We start from the raw sequence: 17,358 nt of genomic DNA, 5'->3' as shown, positions 1-17,358 counted from the left end.
GAGGGAGAGAGAGAGAGAGGGGGAGAGAGAGAGAGAGAGAGAGAGAGAGAGAGAGAAGAGGGGAGCGAGAGGGGAGAGAGAGAGGAGAGAGGGGAGAGAGAGGAGAGAGGAGAGAGAGAGAGAAGAGAGAGGGGAGAGAGAGGGGGGGGAGAAAGAGAGAGAGAAAGAGAGAAAGAGAGAGGGGGGCTCACCTTCAGCCTCCAGGCTGAGCAGGCAGCCCCACCACGCACTCCCTCTTCCCTTCTGTGCCAGACTAGTCTTGGCTCAGACACAGCTCTTCCCCCCCCCTTCCCCAGCCCGGCTGCAGCTGGGCCGGATGCGCGAGGCCAGAGCCAAAGCCGGCCCAGAAGCAGAGTTAAACCGTCTGGAAGGAAGCCATGAAGAGCTGAGTCACGGGCTACTGGGCTTCTCTTCGGAAAAGGCCTCCCTGCAAAAGCGTCTGAGCCCCGGGGTGACCCACGCCCTCTTTCTCTGGCCCCCCGGGGAAGAGGGCCCGGCTGGTTCCCATGCGGCCTTTCCAGCGTTCCTGGGAATCGCTGGGCTGGGCCAGAGAGTCAGCGCAGCCTCCTCGGGCTCCTTCCAGCCCCAGGAGCTGCCTGTGTGTGTGGCTGGGTGAAGAGAGCCCGAGCAGAGCCAAAAAAAGGATTTAAACAAAGGACGCAGGAGCGGAGGAATTCCGCCGGAATGGCACTGTGGTCCTTTCCAGGTTGCAAAAGGGACTTTTCCAAGATAAACCCCCAAATTAGGTCATCTCAGCTGGGAGGGAGGGAGGGAGGGGGGCCAATTCCTGCCTGCCCCCAACCCAAGCTGGCAACAGTGAGGTGCCCACACCCCCCCTTCTTCTTCTAACGGGGTAGGAAATGCTTCGCTGTTACGCTCTTCCAAAGAAAGGCTGGATAGGAACACCCCTTGGAGAACCAGCAGGTCTGCTGGGGGGGGGAAGGGATTCCCCCCCCAGGGCAGAGGAGGAGGGGCTCTTTGGGAACAGCACTGGGTCGCCAAGGGGGCTGGCACCCCTCCCTTGGCAAGTTCTCCTTCCTGGATCCAGCGATTCCCAAAAACACCGCCCCTGCAGGGACTCTTGCCCACCCCAGAGAGCCCCCCAACAGCAGCCCCTCCCCCAGGGGGGTAACGGGTTCAAAATCCGGGAGGAAGCGGCTGACGTCAGGCCGGCCTGCGCAGTGTCACACCCAGCCTTGCTCATGGCTTGGGAGGGAAGGCCCAGCCGTCTCCTGTCACCAGCCCCACCGGCCGAGACGACAGGAGAGGGAGCCCAGAGGCCCGGGTGCGGCAGGGCGGTGGCCCCGCGCCACTCACAGACCGGAGACACGTGTGACTGCCACCACCGCTGCTCGTCATGGGCCTCCGCCTCCTGGCTTGCCCAAGGCCCGCCTGGCCCAGCCCAGCAGCCCAGGGGTTTCGCAAAGGCGGCCTTGCCCCACGTGCTCGAACTCAGCACCGGCTTCCTTCCGATTCCTCACGCAGCCCCCTCCCCTCCGTAGGTGTCCCCACCCCGTTGCTCTCTGCTTCCACGGAGGGTGGGGTGCGGCACAAGCGTTCTTTTATCTGGCACCCCCTGGAGTTTAGGGGACATTCAGAATTTGGGGAAAGGGGGGCTGTGGAAGCCCACCCTGGGAAAGCGGCCGTTTGAAAGGCAGCCCATGTCTGTAAAAAAGAAAAACAAACAAAAACCCAACCTGTTTTAAAGACCTAAAATAACTACAATTGTTATTGCAAAATCAAAACGGTGTTAAGAATAGCGCAGCGATCAATGAGCCAAGCATTTGTTATTCAGCTACAGAACAGAGGACCGGCTTGAAACAAAACTTCAGCTCGGAGGGCCCTTTCCCACAGCCCGCAAAATGATACTGAAGGGGGGGCAAGCCCACCCCTCAAATGGGTGGGGGCCGGCCAGGTGCTTCAGGAATAACTGGGATAGGATAACAGCTGGATCCTGAGTACCAGGAGGTCAAGAATTTAAACAAAATCTCCATGTTTCCCCTCCCCCAAAAAACATGACTTTAGATCAGGGGGTCTCCAACCCTCAGGCTGCGGCCCATTACTAGGCCTTGAGCCGTCTGGAACTGGGCCGCAGAAGTGGTGGGCAAGGCACACGCACATCCCCACTTGCAAGAACAGTGGGGGAACACGTGCAGCTCCATTTGCGTGACGCCCACCGCTCGCGCAAATGGAGCTGCACACGTGTGCTTGCCCACTGCTTGCGTGGAACCATCCTCTCCACCCCCACCCCCCCAAGTCTGCAAAGCCAAAAAGATTGGGAAAACTCTGCTTTATAGTCTTTTAAGCCTTTTGAGTGTGGCTGGAAGTGACCGGATGAGATGATGGTTCCACAAATTGTTGGGGGCAGCTGAAGAGAGAGGGGGGCAGAGGGAGGGAGAGATGGAGAGGGAGGGGAAGGGAGGGAGGGAGGGAGAAAGATGGATACAGAGGGGGGAGAGAGAGGGAGGGAAAGAGAGAGGGAGATGGAGAGGAGGGAGAGGAGGAGAGAGGGAGGGAGGGAAAGAGAGATGGAGAGAGAGGGAGAGGGGGAGAGAGAGAGAAAGATGGATAGAGAGGAGGGGGAGAGAGGGAGGGAAAGAGAGAGGGAGAGGGAGGGAGAGAAAGAAAGAGGGATGGGGACAGAAGAAAGGAGAGAGAGAGGGAGAGAGAGAGGGAGAGCGAGGGAGATGGAAAGAGAGAGGGAGGGAGAGAGTGGGAGGGATGGGGAGAGAGACTCTGATGTTGAAGAAGCGAAAGCATCTTGTTCTACCACATCTATGCCAATCAAATGGGCACAAGACTGGGCAAGTCTCGCAGTTCACCTTTCAGGTTGAGGAGGAGGAGGAGGAGACAAATGTAAACAAATCTTACAGCCCCTGTTCCCACAGCGCCAGGACTCTCTCCTTCAACACACAAAGCCATGAATTAGCAAGTCCTTCTCCCTGCTCTGCTGCAGAGGGGAATACGGCTGGCTGGGTGAAGAGCAGACTTGCCCAAATGCTGCAGCTTGAGAAAACCCATCAGCCACACTTTCCCAGAGAAACTGAGGCGCTGCAGGTTCGACTGGGCGCGCGCGCGTCCCTGTGTTTGTGTCGCGTGCGTAGGTTGTGTGGCAGAGGCTTTCCCACCCTCCTGTGGCCGCTCAGCCTCTCCTCCCAGCGGGAGCTTACAGACCAGGCGCTCCAGTCCCCCCCCCCCCCCGGAGCTCAGGGCTCTGATTAAAACAGAAAATTAAATGGTTCCTGAAGAACGCCGAGCAAAAGGCTTTAATCTTAATGGGAACCGCCGATCTATTACATCCTGGCGCGTGCGCCAACGCCTCCCCCAGCGAAGCAGTCCGGAGCTCGGCCAGGGAAACCCGCCCGAGGCCTCCTCTGCCCTAACGGCCCTCCGGGGCTTCTGGGTGGTGTCTTTCCCAGCCCTCCCCAGGGAGCAAAGTGGGGGAGGCGCGATTCCAGCCCAGGCCGCCTCTTCCTTCCTGGCAGGTGGGCGCTCCTTACACCTGGGCAGGGGGTTCCCGCGGCCCTGGGCAGAGAAGCCCGGGCTTCTTTGCGGAGCGAGCCCAATCTAAGCCCCTGGACAGCCCTTTCTTTTTAGTCTGCCAGTGCCGTGGCATTACCAGGCTGGGGTGCTGTGTGTGTGTGTGTGTCTGGTTGTGTGTGCTTTCCATTCTGTTTGGTGAGCCAAAGGGGAAAAGTAGAAGCTAGCAGGAACTCTCAGGGCCGTGGAATGGGCAGGTCAGTAACCAGCAGCTCCTGGGCAGGCTGAGCCCAGCCTGGCAGGCGAGGTGGGGTCTGTCTCGGCCCCAGACTTAGTGGCAACTCACACCTCCGCTCTTAGCTCGAAGAAACCCAAGAGGAATGCGCGGGCTGTGGCTTTGGCTGCACGCCCCACGGATGGGGGGCCTTTAATGTGAGCGCTGGGACAGGATGAGAGAGAGAGAGAGAGAGAATTTTTTGCTGACAGTGGAGAAAGATGCTGGCACCTACATTTGCAGCAAAAATCTCCTTCCTCAAGGCAAAGAAGCTGCCCTGAAATAAAGTGCAAGGGTTGCAAACCAGCTGTGGATCGTCTGGCTTGTCCCGCACCCGGTGCCAGTGGTCCATGCCTCTGTGACCCGTTCATTTGAGGGGGATTTCCTTGGAGTCCGCATCCTACAGGACTCGTGGCACCAGGCCTGTCCGAGAGGCAGAAGGCCCAGCCGAGACAACGCTGCCCCTACCCTTGGCCGAGAGGGGGCTGACCTTCATGGAGGGAGGGGTCCTCTGGTGGGAAGTGCCCCTGCAGGGGAAGCCCCCCCCCCCCGTCAGCCAAGCCCAGAGCTCCAGATCAGGCAGAGCAAAACCCAAATCTGGAAGCCACCCACCGCTCTTCAAGAGAGCCAATGCTTGCCTCGTGGAAGGATTCAAAGCCACATCCGGCCACATGGAACTGCTCCTGGCGCAAAGGCTGGCCTGCCACAATTGGGAGAGTCAGCAAGCATAAATCAGGATCAGATGGATTCCCCAAGTAAGGACTGGGGAAAGCGCTGGAAGACTCATTACGTCCAATTTCAATTAGGCCTACGCACGGGGAGCTCAATTGTACATCAAGAAAGTCTTCCAGCATGCAGCGATGTTGTTGTTTAGCTATTTAAAGTGCCAATAAATGAGATGGGCCGTTTTATTTCTCGGCCCTTCTAAAAACAAAAATGTGCATCGCTTTGTATATATGCTCTTCCCAACGTGGGTCATAAAACGGCTTACAAATGCAAACCCACCCTGCAGCTAAAATATAAGCCAGGGGATCTTCAAACTTAGCCCTTTTTATGACTTGTGGACTTCAACTCCCAGAATTCCTCAGCCAGGCACGCTGGCTGAGGAATTCTGAGTGTTGAAGTCCATAAGTCATCAAAGGGCCAAGTTTGAAGACCCCTGATATAAGTGAAAGGATGAGAAGTACATTTAACAGGCAAGAACAGAGTTTGCATCCCACCAGCTATGGGCAGACCTCAAGGACCCCTGTTGAGGATGGATCTGCTCAATGCATGGATGGGAGATCCTCAAGATTCCACAACCCTGCTTGCCCCTAACCCAGGGGTCTTCAAACCTGGCCCTTTGATGACTTGTGGACTTCAACTCCCAGAATTCCTCAGCCAGGTACGTGCCTGGCTGAGGAATTCTGGGAGTTGAAGTCCACAAGTCATAAAAGGGTCAGGTTTGAAGACCCCTGCCCTAACCCCAACTCCTTTTCACCTTTTTCTAGGGGAAAACATTAAGAGTTGTTGGGGCCTGGCACCAGATTTCCTCAGTTACCCCTTTGGCAAACTCAGATCCGGAGCGATAGGCATCCTGCCTGTCCAGAACCAGTTCGACTTTTGCAACAAGCTCTCCCTTTCGCAACCTCTTTGTGCAGCCGTTGTGTTTTTTGTTTTGTTTTTTAAAAAACCCTAACCCAAAATATCCCGTAGCAAAGAGAATGTTAACTCCTTTCCTATGATCTGAGTCCTCCTGGAAAAACAATTAGCAGCAAAGCTTATGAAACGTCTGTGGCAAAAAAGCCATTCTTTGCTTTCTCTAGCGCTGTCGTTATTATATCTGGAGGTAAAAAAAAAAAAAATCAGAGTTTTTTCCTGGGCTGCCTTTTGAAAGCGGTAATTATTCTGGCAATCTGAAGAGCAGAGGATTAAGCTTGCTGAAAAGAGCTCCGGGGTGCAAGATAATTAAATACAGAACTCGTGTTTCAGAGAGCTTGTGTTTTTTTTTTTTTTCTCTCCCTCCTTGCCTAAGCAATATCTATCTCACCACATTGTAAGCTACCTGTCAGACTAGCTGCATTACATTAATACTCGGCTGAATTTTAAGCGAGATTTTAGCACGCTGAAAGCAGGCGGTGTGGAAAGCAGGCTGGGCACGCTGCCAGCTGAGGATCTTAAGGAGCAAAGGCAAAAGGGGCACAGGGCAGCCCCCCCCCCAGGCTGCCATCCAGGCATTCGGTCAGCTAAACCAAGACCAAGAGTCACAACAATCTAGCGTCAACGCTGGTTTCTCAACTTTGTGCGCAACCCATAAGCAGAATGTGCATCGCTGCAAAATTCAGACCAGAGACTCTATAAGGTGGTCAAAATAACCGCACCATTTTGTGGCATTTTCACTGCTTTGCCACAGGAGCAGATGCCACTTTCCATGCCTTGGATGCTCCCCCCCCCAAGCAAGGCAGTAGCCCCCGAGGTCTCCCCTATTTGTCCTCTCCAAGGCCGCCTGCAGCATCAGTCCTTGGCCACACACCCGGCATAAAATTGCAAGCACGCAAACCGCTCACAAGAACCCCAATGCTCGTGGTTGGCATCCCATCTGCCAAGCAAGCAGGGGGGCTGTTTAATGGCTTCTGCCAAAACCCAAGGAGCATTTAAGGGCTGGAAAAACACCTGAGGTGGGATGCTCCCTATTGACACGCCAAGGTCCAACGGCTGGAGACAGGCTGGCAGACTCAGTGCCTGGACTTCAGGGTGACCTTCGCCCACAGGCTGCGAGGCCATATCCCTCCATCCCCTTCCAAAAACTCTCCTGCCAGCCAAAGCGTGTGAAAAAGGCAACTTGCTGGTAAATCAGGCCAGAACACCTGCCTCTTCTTCCTTCCAGAGAAAGATGCCTGAGCATCGCACCCTAACCAGTTCGGCTGGTCTAATAAGTCAAGACTCTGAAGCCCAACCTGGTTTCAGATTTTAACTTGTCAGGAAATCAGCAAAGCTGCAGTGGATGCTAAAGAGATGCTGGGCAGAGCGTGGCTGTACGTGCTCGGCCTCTCCTAAGGGCGAGAGAAGTTGGACAGGAGGGAACAGGTCACCCTGACAGCCATGCAGGAGGACCTGGATGCCCGAACTGAGCCGGCACACAGATTTTCAAAGGAATCAACCCAGCTGAGAAGCTTTGACTTGCCTCTGGGTTGCAGGCAAGACTGGCTCAAGTGTAGGATCAGAGCTGTTGTGGATGGGCAAATGTTTTTCACATGGGGGCCATGCCAGGCCAGGCAAAACAAGCCACCGCTGACCGAGGTTCACGCAATACGACAACCATTAGGGAAGATCTTGATGAACAAGCCTTAATGGAGACGGGGCCCCATTCTCTCAGCTGGCCCAGTTGGTGGAGATAAAAGGCCAAGACTGAGACTGTCGGGAAGAGGCTGGCTGGACCAAATTAATTTCCTTCCCTCCCTCTCTCCAGGCCCAGAGATTCCCACGCATTTTAACTAGAAAAATAATAATAATCAAGATGGCATAGTGACAAAAACATCCAAGATGGACGCTTGCCAGTTACCAGCCCTCGCTTCGGGTCCAAAACAGCTCCTGAAGGAACAACAGTTGTGGTCTTTTCTGGTGAGCTGGGAAAGATTTATCTGAAGGTTTTAGCCCATTCACAAATCTAGATTAAAAGTTTCAAGAGGCCCACTGAAGCAGCCAGGGGCAAACATCCTCCTTCCCTAAGCAGGCTGCCCCCCCTGCAAAAACGAGGACGATGCTTCTTGCTCCCAAATGCCTTGGGACTCATGCTGCAAATATGAAAAACACAGGAATGCTGGAAGGAAGGGCCATGGCCAAGAACTGCATCAGCTCCTGCTTCCTTGAGCCACAGACCGTCCAATGCTTGCTGGCTTGCTTGCACCGCTACTTTGGCCTATCATTAAAGAGCCAGAAATATCTTCTCCCTAGCTCCCACTTGCCCTGTGATCTACTGACACAATCAGAGCAAGGCTGGCTCTGCCTTCAAAACAAAACAAACAAATTTAGATGCAACTTATTTTCATATTTGGTGGACTTGTAAAGATATTAAAGCTTTTTGGATTAAGATTTGGTGGAACATTCAAAAGATTTTTTAAGAAAAAGATAAAGTTTACTCCGCAATTATTTTTGTTGGGTATTATTGTAGATTTGGATGTTAAAGGAACTAATTTGACGTTGAACTTCATAACTGCTGCAAGATTATTGGTGGGGCAATATTGGAAGAAAAACTTATTGCCTACTTTGGAAGAATGGATACTTAAAGTGTCTAATTTGGCAGAAATGGCGAAAATCTCCGCCTGTTTGAAGGATCATTCACAAGAAAGATATATTATGGTTTGGAGAAGATGGATTGATTATATTCAGAAGAAGTATGAAACTGAAAAGTATTATCTTGCTCTTGAATAGATTTTAGATAATTATTAATAGTATTAATGGTATTATTATTTTTGTCTTAATTTGTTAATACCGTATATGCCGGCGTATAAGATGACTTCCGGAAGCGCTAAACTCAGCGCCAAAGACGGGGGTCGTCTTATACGCCGAGTTGTCTTATACGCCGGAAATACTGGTAGTTTCCGGCGTATAAGATGACGTTCTAGGAAGGCGACTCGGCGATAAAAACGGGGGTCGCCTAATACGCCGGCATATACGGTATTTGTTTTGAGAAGGAGTTAAAGTGTATTATGGTTTTGATTGATAGTTTAGTTGGTTTATATTACCTAGAGTATGTTTGTTTATTTGTTACCCTGTAATCAGCTCTGGGAAGTGGGGGAGGAGGGGGATGGGTGGGTTTATATTGTAATTTGTAAAACTTTTAATAAAAAAACAAAAAACAAACAAAAAAACAAGAGCTCCTTAGGAGAGTCACAGCCAAAACATACAGCAGGCCTGTCACAAATTGTACCGGATTCCCTTGCATTCACTCCTCTGGGCAACTTGGGGCTTCCAATGAATTAATAATCCCTTAATTCCCTTTGGAGTCAATGGAACCCCTTGCCTCCAGAGGTTGTGGGTGATGCAACACTGGAGGTTTTCAAGGAGAGACTGGACAACCATTTGTATGGTGTGGTAGACTATCTCCTGCCTGAGCAGAGGGTGGGAGAAGACCACCCGAGGTCTCCTCCAACTATCTTTATTTTGTTATTCTGTTTCCTTCATTCATCAAACGCCCCTTTCCGCGAGGCGGCCTGCCGTATCCTAGGTATCCCCACCTAATGCTCGCTGCGGCTTCAATGGCTGCCTCCCCAAATTTTTCAAGCTGACACAGCTAAAAGCCACGCCACCTGGGAATTGTGACATTTGAAGGCTGGGGCCTTAAGGGAGGGTTCCACTTATTTCTGTCCCCACCCAAGAAATGCACCGCCAAACTTTCTCCCGCTGGACACCTGGCCGTTCTTGAAAGCCAGCAGCCCGTGGGTAGGTCGGAGGGGGGCAGAGCTTAGCCCTGCCCTTGCCAACTCCGTCGCCTTGGCGTGCTGCTTTTGTGAGCTTTATGGCTCCTTGTCTTATCTACCTGGGTGTTCTGGGCTAACCCACTTGCAATCTTCTCCAGATACCTGGCGAACACCTCGGAGCTTATCTGGAATAACCTTTCCCCTTTTTAGCAATTGTTTCTCCTCCCGCTGATGACATCCTAACTGCCTGCCTGGAGATAAGCCCAAGAAGGCTAGTGAAGATGGGATCTTATGGGAGGAAACCAAAAGCAGCCCGCAGCACCTTTTCTGACTCACACGGAAAAAGCAGCCAGCTCCCTTCGTCCCAGGGAAGGAACTCTCCCTAAGCTGCCTTCTTTAACGGATCAGTCCCCCGATACTGAAGGCCGTGCGGGAGAAATCTTATCCCTCGTGCAAAACTGGAGGATTAGCCAACAAGCCTTAGCAGGAAAATAAGAAGGGCACAGAAGTTTTAAAAAGTAGGAATTAGTCGTGGACTATCATCCCTGGAGCCTTCATTCATTCCATCAAATCAAGTCTTTGTTATCCTCAAAGATCAGAGCACCCCCCTGGAGCAGAGTCAAGGCGTAATCGGGAACTGATTCACCACCGGAAGTGTTTTTTTTGGCAACTTACGCTCCCTTCTATTGGGGACAAGTCCCTTTTCTATGACTCTGATAAGGCTTGTGATGAAACGTATCTCATGCATAATGGGAAAAAGAAAGAAAAAAATGCCAGGGGGATTTCTATTAACTTGCCCTTCTGGTTATTTCAGAAAAAAATCCCCCACTGTACGTTATTGTCTTAATACGAGTCCGAATGCACTTCCACATTTTCAAACAGGAAGAGCTGATTCCGTTTTATTCAGTTTCAGCAACATCAAACAACTTTTCCCGCCAGCAGTGTAATTTTTGAAAAAAACTTTTCAGGCTGCTTTCATTTTACAAGGCGAGGTAAGTCAAATCTTGGGACTCGCAGCCAGTGTTTAATTCTTAAATATACTGACTGCCTAATACACGCCAGATTGCATTATAAATACAATGCAGACACTCAGAAGAAAGACCAGCTAGTACCTCCGCCGGATACAGGTCAGGAAGTTCTAACTTTGCTGAGTTTTCTTCCCGTGTCGAAAATGATTTATTTTTATTGGTCTCTGCTGGTGTAACATTTGAATCTCGTTACACTGATATTTTAGCTTAAAAGTGGATTCAGACATACTTCAGAGATTGCTTTTAAGGGCATTTTTTTATTAAGATCCTTATCGAGGAAAAACAAGGGCTTGTTAGTTTTGTCATGCTTCTCCCTTCAGCAGCCTCTCTCCAGCTGCACCAAATTTGGAACAAGCCCTGCTTCAACTGGACTTTATTAATCTGCCAAAAATCAAAGCACAACCTGGGGGAAAGCAATTATTTCCAGCTCAATGATGATTAACAAGTTAGTTCCTCAACACCCTGGCAAGGAAGGCATGGCTGCTTGATAAACACTCGACCAATTAAGAGAATTTGGGAATCACAACACATTAATTCACTCGCCGGCTGGAGATAAAGCTCCAGTCCAGAAGGAAGGAGGTGCCTCTGGCTTTTCAGAAAGAACGTGAAACCTCCTCAAAAAGGAGAAACCGGAACCCTTATAAGAGGTTGAAACTAACAAGACACTAGAACTTCCAAAAACAAATTGCACCCTGAGCTCTTATTATGAGATTTATCCAGCACCCCAAGATGGGAGGATGCAAACACACACACACACACACACACACTATTGTCCTCGATAGGTGTGCAAGCTTTGGATCAAAAGCAGTCACAGAAAAAGAGAAATCTGATCAAGAACTAGTTTCTATGAAGCAAAGGTGGAGGAAAAAAGAACACATGGTTGAATGAGATTCTTGACTGGAGATGAGCACTGGAAGGAGGAGGAGGAGAAGGCCTCCTGGTTTCCCCCCCCCCCAGGGGGCAAACACAAGTGTTTCCCCCCTAGGGACTCAAGGTTAGCTGTCCCATTGTGACATTTAGCTGGCCCTTGCTGCTGACATGCGCTCAAAGAAAGATGCTGGGAGTTGGTGCCGGGGCAGTGACCTTACACAAGAAGTAACAGATGGTGGGAGGCAGGCCTTTTGTCTGGAGAACCCCCTCCCCCAGGCTCAAGCGTGCCTCGGGCATGGAGGCACTAAAAGGAGGAGTGGGCTCAGGTCCCTGCAGGGAGACACCGGGAGATGCCTACAGAGATAGAGACGGGGCCTCATGCAGCACTTATACTGACTCTCCATGAATGCAGCCTAATTGCACTCCAGATTAAATAATAGGCTGGGAAAAGATCGACCGTCATTAGTGGGTGTGGAACAGAAATCTAGACTGAGAGAGGAGTCTGGAGCAGGGGGGGAAAGACCCCCTCAGAGATCAGGCTTGGCTCCAGTAGGAGAAGGAAGAGCCAGGATATGGTTCAGCAATTGCAGAAGCTGTCCCTGTAGTGTAGGTCCAAGTTTTGCCTTACCCGAATGAGCCCACCTTTGGCTACAGATAGGTATAAAGCCCCTCCTAGCCCCCTCCACCCCATGTTTGATGCACAACCCGGTTTGGTGCAGCCCAGGCCCTGGCCCTTGACCCACACAACGACCACAAGCTGAATAAGAAGAGCGAGAAACTGAGTGAGTCAGAGGAAAGAAGCGGTTTTCTGGATGTGCGAAAAAGGGCAGCCGAGAAGTCAGGCAAGGCTCCTGGCCCAGACGTTGTATTTATAGAATCCCAGTTTTTGTTTTGAATCGCACACTCCTTGGCCTGACACAAAGCAGGATAGGAAACATGGCCAGAGTTCAAAGGCTTGGGGGGGGGGGAGGAAACATTCGGCGGAAGTCTTATTTTCAACAAAGGCTGACTCCCATACGTCAGTGAGCTGAGAATGCCAGCCAGGCAGAGCTGGGGGGTCTTCCTACACACAAGATGCTGATTTGCACAGGCGTGCACGGAAGAGGAGCACGAAAGGGGTGCAGGCGTGCTCCTCTTCCGTGCAGGAGGAGGATGGGCATGGAGAGAGGAGCCAGCCTGCCCCTGAGGCTGGCTGGCATGGATGCCACCTTCCCCCCCCCCCCCCGCGGTGCTCCCCATCCAAATGCTGCACCACTGAGCTCAGATGCCAAAAAGCAGGACTGACTAAGAGAAATCCAGAGAGGCAAGCAAGCAGGCAGGCACTCCGCAGCCGAAGGCTCCAAGCAGGAAAGCAGATGTCTCTGGAATGCCTGCCTTTATCCTCCCACCCTTTGCAGCAAACTCAGCCCTGGGAAGCAGGGTTTTTTTTCCTCTCCCCTGGGGCAGTTCTCACCCCAGGCCCACAGGAAGAGGGGCTCCCCGTTAAATCCTCTCCAGGGCTCCCCGTCAATTCCTCTCCCATTTACTGGGTTCCTCCAATTCTCCCTGCAGTGCCTCCCACAAAATCTTCCTTCTCAGCCCCCTTCCTCCTCTCTCTTCCCAGCCCCTTTTTTTGTGGGGGAGGGGGGAAGCCAGCTCAGGGAAGAGGGTTCACACCCCCTTGATACACAAAAGGGGGGCAGGCCTCTCCTCTTCTTCCTCCCCAGCCGTTCCACTCCGGCCTGTCTCCCCAGAAGCCCCCTTGGGCCTGGTGCTGCAGGGGAGGGGCCCCTTGCAGGCCCTTTTTCTGCCTGGAAGCCCCTTCCCCGCCTCAGCTCCCCATTTTCAGCTTCTGGTCAGCAAGTGGTCCTCAGCCTTCCTTCCCTCCTCCCCAGAGAAGCAAGAAGCCCCCTCCCCCCCAACCCATCCAGCCTCCCTCCCCTCCCCCTCCTCCTGGGCCTGGGAAGAGGCAGTCAGACGTTCCTGCCTGGCCTTGCCCACTCCCACTATCTTATCCGCAGAGAAGCCAAGGCCACAGAGGGGCCAGGCTCAGCCTTGAGCCCCTCATGCATTTGGGGGAGGGGGGAAACAGGGCAGCCCTGTCCCTGCCCCCCAAAAAGGCCCAACCCCCCAAAAATTCCATTTGAGACCATCCCTGCTTCATCCCATACACTCTCATGGCCTTGCAGGGGGGGCTCATTCATCTCTAGGAGGGCTTATGGACCCCTCCCCAACACTGGGCTCCTTTCCTTCCTAACCTGCAGCACAGGAACGGAGGCCAAGCAGCAATCCCTGATCCTGGAGGCTATCGACCTATTATAGCTAGGGATGCCAGATCAGGGGCTCCCCTCTCATCTCTTGCCACCCAGGGAAGGAGGGGCTCCCTTTCCTTCCCTCCTCCCACCCAGGAAAGGAGGCCAAGCAGTGATCCTTGATCCTGAAAGAGCAGCCCAGTTTGTCTGATTGGGGACCCCCCCACACACACACACCGTCTCTTGCCAGGCAGGAAAGGAGGGGCTCTTCCCCCATTTAGGGCAATAAAGGAGGGGCTATTCTCCCCCTCATCTAGGGCAGGAAAGGAGGCCAAGCAGCGATCTCTGACCTAATGGAACCCAGGCAGCCTGACCCCCCCCCTGCCCGCCCCGGAGGAGAGGAGGGGCTCTCTTCCTTCCCCCTCCCCCCTCAGGAAAGGAGGCCAAGCGGCGATTTCCCCCCCCCAACCCTCCCGCCAGGAGGATAGACGCGAGCCCCCCCACCCCCACCGGTGGGAAAGGAGGCCCCGCGGCGACCCACCTGCCCTTGTAGTCGTCCCTCTCGCGCTTGACTTTGGCCAGGACGTTGTAGAGGGCGCGGATCTCGGGCGTGATGGTGTCGATCTGGACGCCCACGCCGTCCGGGTGCACCCACGACACGCCGGGGCCCTGCAGGGTCTCCAGCCCGCCGCCGCCCGTCCGCCGCACCTGCCGGTAGCTCCAGATGGTGCCGGGCAGGCGGCCGTAGGGCGAGGAGGAGGCGGCGGCGGCGGAGGAAGCAGCGGCGGCGGCCGGGGAAGGGGCGGCGGCCGGGCCGAGGGGCGGCTGGGGGTCGGTCTGCACGGCCTGGTGCCGGGGGAAGCGGCGGTAGCGGAGGCGGCGCTCGCGCTCGCCCAGCTGCGCGGCCTGCAGCTGCTTCTCCAGCAGGCGGTTGCGGCGCTCCAGCTCGTGCACCTTGGCCAGGAAGCAGCGGAAGCGCACGTTCAGCCCCTTCAGCAGGTGCAGGTGCGAGCCCAGCTCGCTCCGCAGCGCCGAGGCCGCCGCCGGGGGAGGCTCCTCGGCCAGGGCCGCCAGGGCCGCCGCCTCGCCCAGCATCATCGCGCTCCCCCTCGGCCCGCTGCCCTCACCGCCCGCCCATCTGCGCGCGCAGCCTCCGCAGAGCTCGCGCGCCCGCCGGCGAATGAGGCGCACCCGCGCCGGACCGGCCGACGCCGCTTCGGGGGGCGGGCACGGCACGCCCTCGCCGACACGCCCCCTCCAGCCCGCCCGCACGTGCGCCGCGAGCTAGCGCGCATGCCCGGGCCGGCACGACCGGTCCATCTCCAGTTGGACGCAGGGGAATGGGGGGAGGGGGGGGAAAGACAAGAGAGAGAGAGAGAGAGAAGAAAACCAGATGGTGTGGTCCAGTTGAATTCTCTCCAGCGCGCATGCCCGGGCGGGCCGGCAGGACCGGTCCATCTCCAGTTGGATGCCGGAGGGGGTGGAGGGAGTTGGTGACAGAATAAAGTCGAGTTTATTTCTCTCCCCGGTTTTTTTTATTTTATTGTATGGTCTCTCTTTTATTATAAATGGGTTGTTAGGCTTGGAGATCCGGAAGGACAGAGGTCAACTAAAAAGAGTGGGCTTCAGCTGCTAGAATCCCCCCCCAGACGGAGTTGACCAGGGGTCTTCAAACTTGGACCTTTGATGACTTGTGGACTTCAACTCCCAGAATTCCTCAGCCAGCGTGCCTGGCTGAGGCATTCTGGGAGTTGAAGTCCACAAATCATGAAGGGGCCATAGTTCCCCCATGCTGGCTGAGGCATTCTGGGAGTTGAAGTCCACAAGTCATGAAGGGGCCATAGTTCCTCCATGCTGGCTGAGGCATTCTGGGAGTTGAAGTCCACAAATCATGAAGGGGCCATAGTTCCCCTATGCTGGCTGAGGCATTCTGGGAGTTGAAGTCCACAAATCATGAAGGGGCCATAGTTCCTCCATGCTGGCTGAGGAATTCTGGAAGTTGAAGTCCTAAAAGGGCCAAGCTTGAAGACCCTGGGGTTGACAATCAGCTGGAGGATTTGTAGTCCTCTTCATGGGGCTGAACTACATTTCCCAGCATGCTGCTGTGGACCAATTGGCTGGAAGGGCTAATTCTTGGGGGAGAATACTCCCTGGAAAAAAAGACCCCAGAGGTTTTTTGGGGGAGGGGGTGCTTTGACCAGCTGAGTCTGGTGATGCCAAACTTTGAAAATGGATCAGGTTCCCGTGCCAGGTTGAGCAAGGAAGAACCCACCAGCCATTGTCTCCCCATCTCTGCCGCTTTAAGAAGGACTTCAATTCCCACAGGTTAAAACAACTCTTTGCAGGCTGGGGGATTCTGGGAGTTGAAGTCCATTCCGTCTTAAAGAGGCAGAGGTTGAGAAGCACTGACTCAAATGAACACGGCAAGGGTCCAATGGCATCAGCCTGCAATATGTCTATTTTTAAACCCCTATTGCAGCTTGAACAGATATTGGTATTGCTGGCCGGAGAGGAAAAAAACCTATAGGACAATTTTTAAAAAAAGACTTATACGGACTTTTTGCAGAGAGGGAAAAAAAGACGCAAAATTGCATTTGGCTCAGTCACCGCAACCAGAGATTTTACTCTTCCGAGCTTTCAGAAAGAGTGCATCTTTCTGTATTTATTTATTTATTTATTGTCATATTTATGTAGTGTACATCGGAGGTGGTGACCCTATGAGAGCTGAATGCAACGAAATTTCATTTTAACGTGTGCCGATTAATGCCCGTTCAAATTGGCAATAAAGTTCTTCTAAGTATAATTATCCTGGGACAGGTATATTTGCCTTCATGAGAAAAAAGATGACGTATGCACTTGGGGAGAAAGCGTTGAACAGGGAGGGGAAAGATTAAGAGGGCAATTAATTAGCAGCTCGCTTCTCCCCCCCACTTTTATCTTGCTTTTTTCAAATACTTGCATCTGAAAATAAAACGCAATAAAACGTGTATCTGTTTTTCTCCTAAACAAAGATTCTCTTCATCCCTCCAGCATCTTCTGGGCTAATGGCCCCATGCGAAGGCATCTCCTCCCCAGCCCTGTGCATCTTTCACCAATTTCCATCCGCCCGTCCCGCCATCTTCCCCTTGGCGCCTCTGCAAAGAGAGAAGCACCTGTCCTCCCCACTCTCCTATCCTTGAAAAGGCCTCTTTGGGAGAAGCCTGCACAGTGTGTGTGTGTGTGTGTGTGTGTGTTTTCGTATAGGGACTGAAGAAAGTGCAGTTGTGCTGCTGCTCAAAAGCCCACTTGGTCTTGGTAAAGTGGTTCGTGCTGCTTCGTTATAGAAAGTCTGCAACAACAATAGACCTGAAATGTCTATTCACCCACAAAAATCAATCCACGCGCCTCCCTCTGGGCTCCTCCGGGTTCAGACAACCAGGGTACCAAATCCTCGGTCTTCAGCAGGTGGTCCCCCCTACTCAAACCCTGGAGCGAAGGGGTCGCCCACCCTGCCAGGCCAAGGGATAACTTGCAGATTGCTGAGTAAGCCGAGCGGCCTTCTGAGTGGCTTGTGTAAGTCGCAAACGTGCAATGGCACAATGGGGGAATCTCGCCAAAAGACACATCCCCGTTCACCACAGCTGGAAGTGGAAATTCATCTCGGTTCCCAAAGGAGCCTGGAGGAAGAGCCCGGCTCGGCTTGGCTCAGGCGGTGTCTCCCCTGTGCGTATTCCTGGCGTCCTTGAGGCCCGGGAGCCTCAGGGATTGCTGGGCTGGTCCCCGTCTGCTGAAATAATTAACCAGGGAAGGCGTACTCACCTGGCACAGGGACAGGTGTTATCTAAACAGGCGAGAGGCTGCACGGAGCAATTATGCTTAATTGTTTGTGCCTGGCAAAGGAGTCCTGGCAGAGAGCACTTCCCACACAGTACCTAAGATGCTGGGGAAGAGCTGGGAGGCACGGCGGAAGATGCCCACCCCATCGCCACCCCCTCTGCAAAGACCCTGTCAATGCTGCGACAAACCGAAGTGAAGCCATATTCATTTTGTCTTCATTTGCCACATATTACCGTATTTTCCGCCGTATAAGATGACTT

The 17,358-nt window shown here is 53.4% G+C and overlaps 1 protein-coding gene across 1 annotated transcript in view; it reads right to left on the bottom strand.

Annotated features, from left to right (window-relative positions):
• Window positions 1-14,451, bottom strand: part of IFFO2 (intermediate filament family orphan 2) — a 35,822-nt gene extending 21,371 nt beyond the window's left edge. Inside the window, 1 exon segment of the mRNA XM_039355055.1 lies at window positions 13,824-14,451. Within this exon segment, the coding sequence (XP_039210989.1) occupies window positions 13,824-14,380 (557 nt within the window). The 5' untranslated portion in view covers window positions 14,381-14,451.
• Between the last annotated feature and the right edge of the window lie 2,907 nt (window positions 14,452-17,358).

Source organism: Crotalus tigris, unplaced genomic scaffold (assembly GCF_016545835.1).
Source record: "Crotalus tigris isolate CLP2741 ecotype Arizona unplaced genomic scaffold, ASM1654583v1 scf7180000018590.67127310178:1205815, whole genome shotgun sequence".
Lineage (NCBI taxonomy): Eukaryota > Metazoa > Chordata > Lepidosauria > Squamata > Viperidae > Crotalus > Crotalus tigris.
The sequence above is the reverse complement of the archived record's forward strand: the minus strand, read 5'-3'. Positions and strand labels throughout refer to the sequence as shown.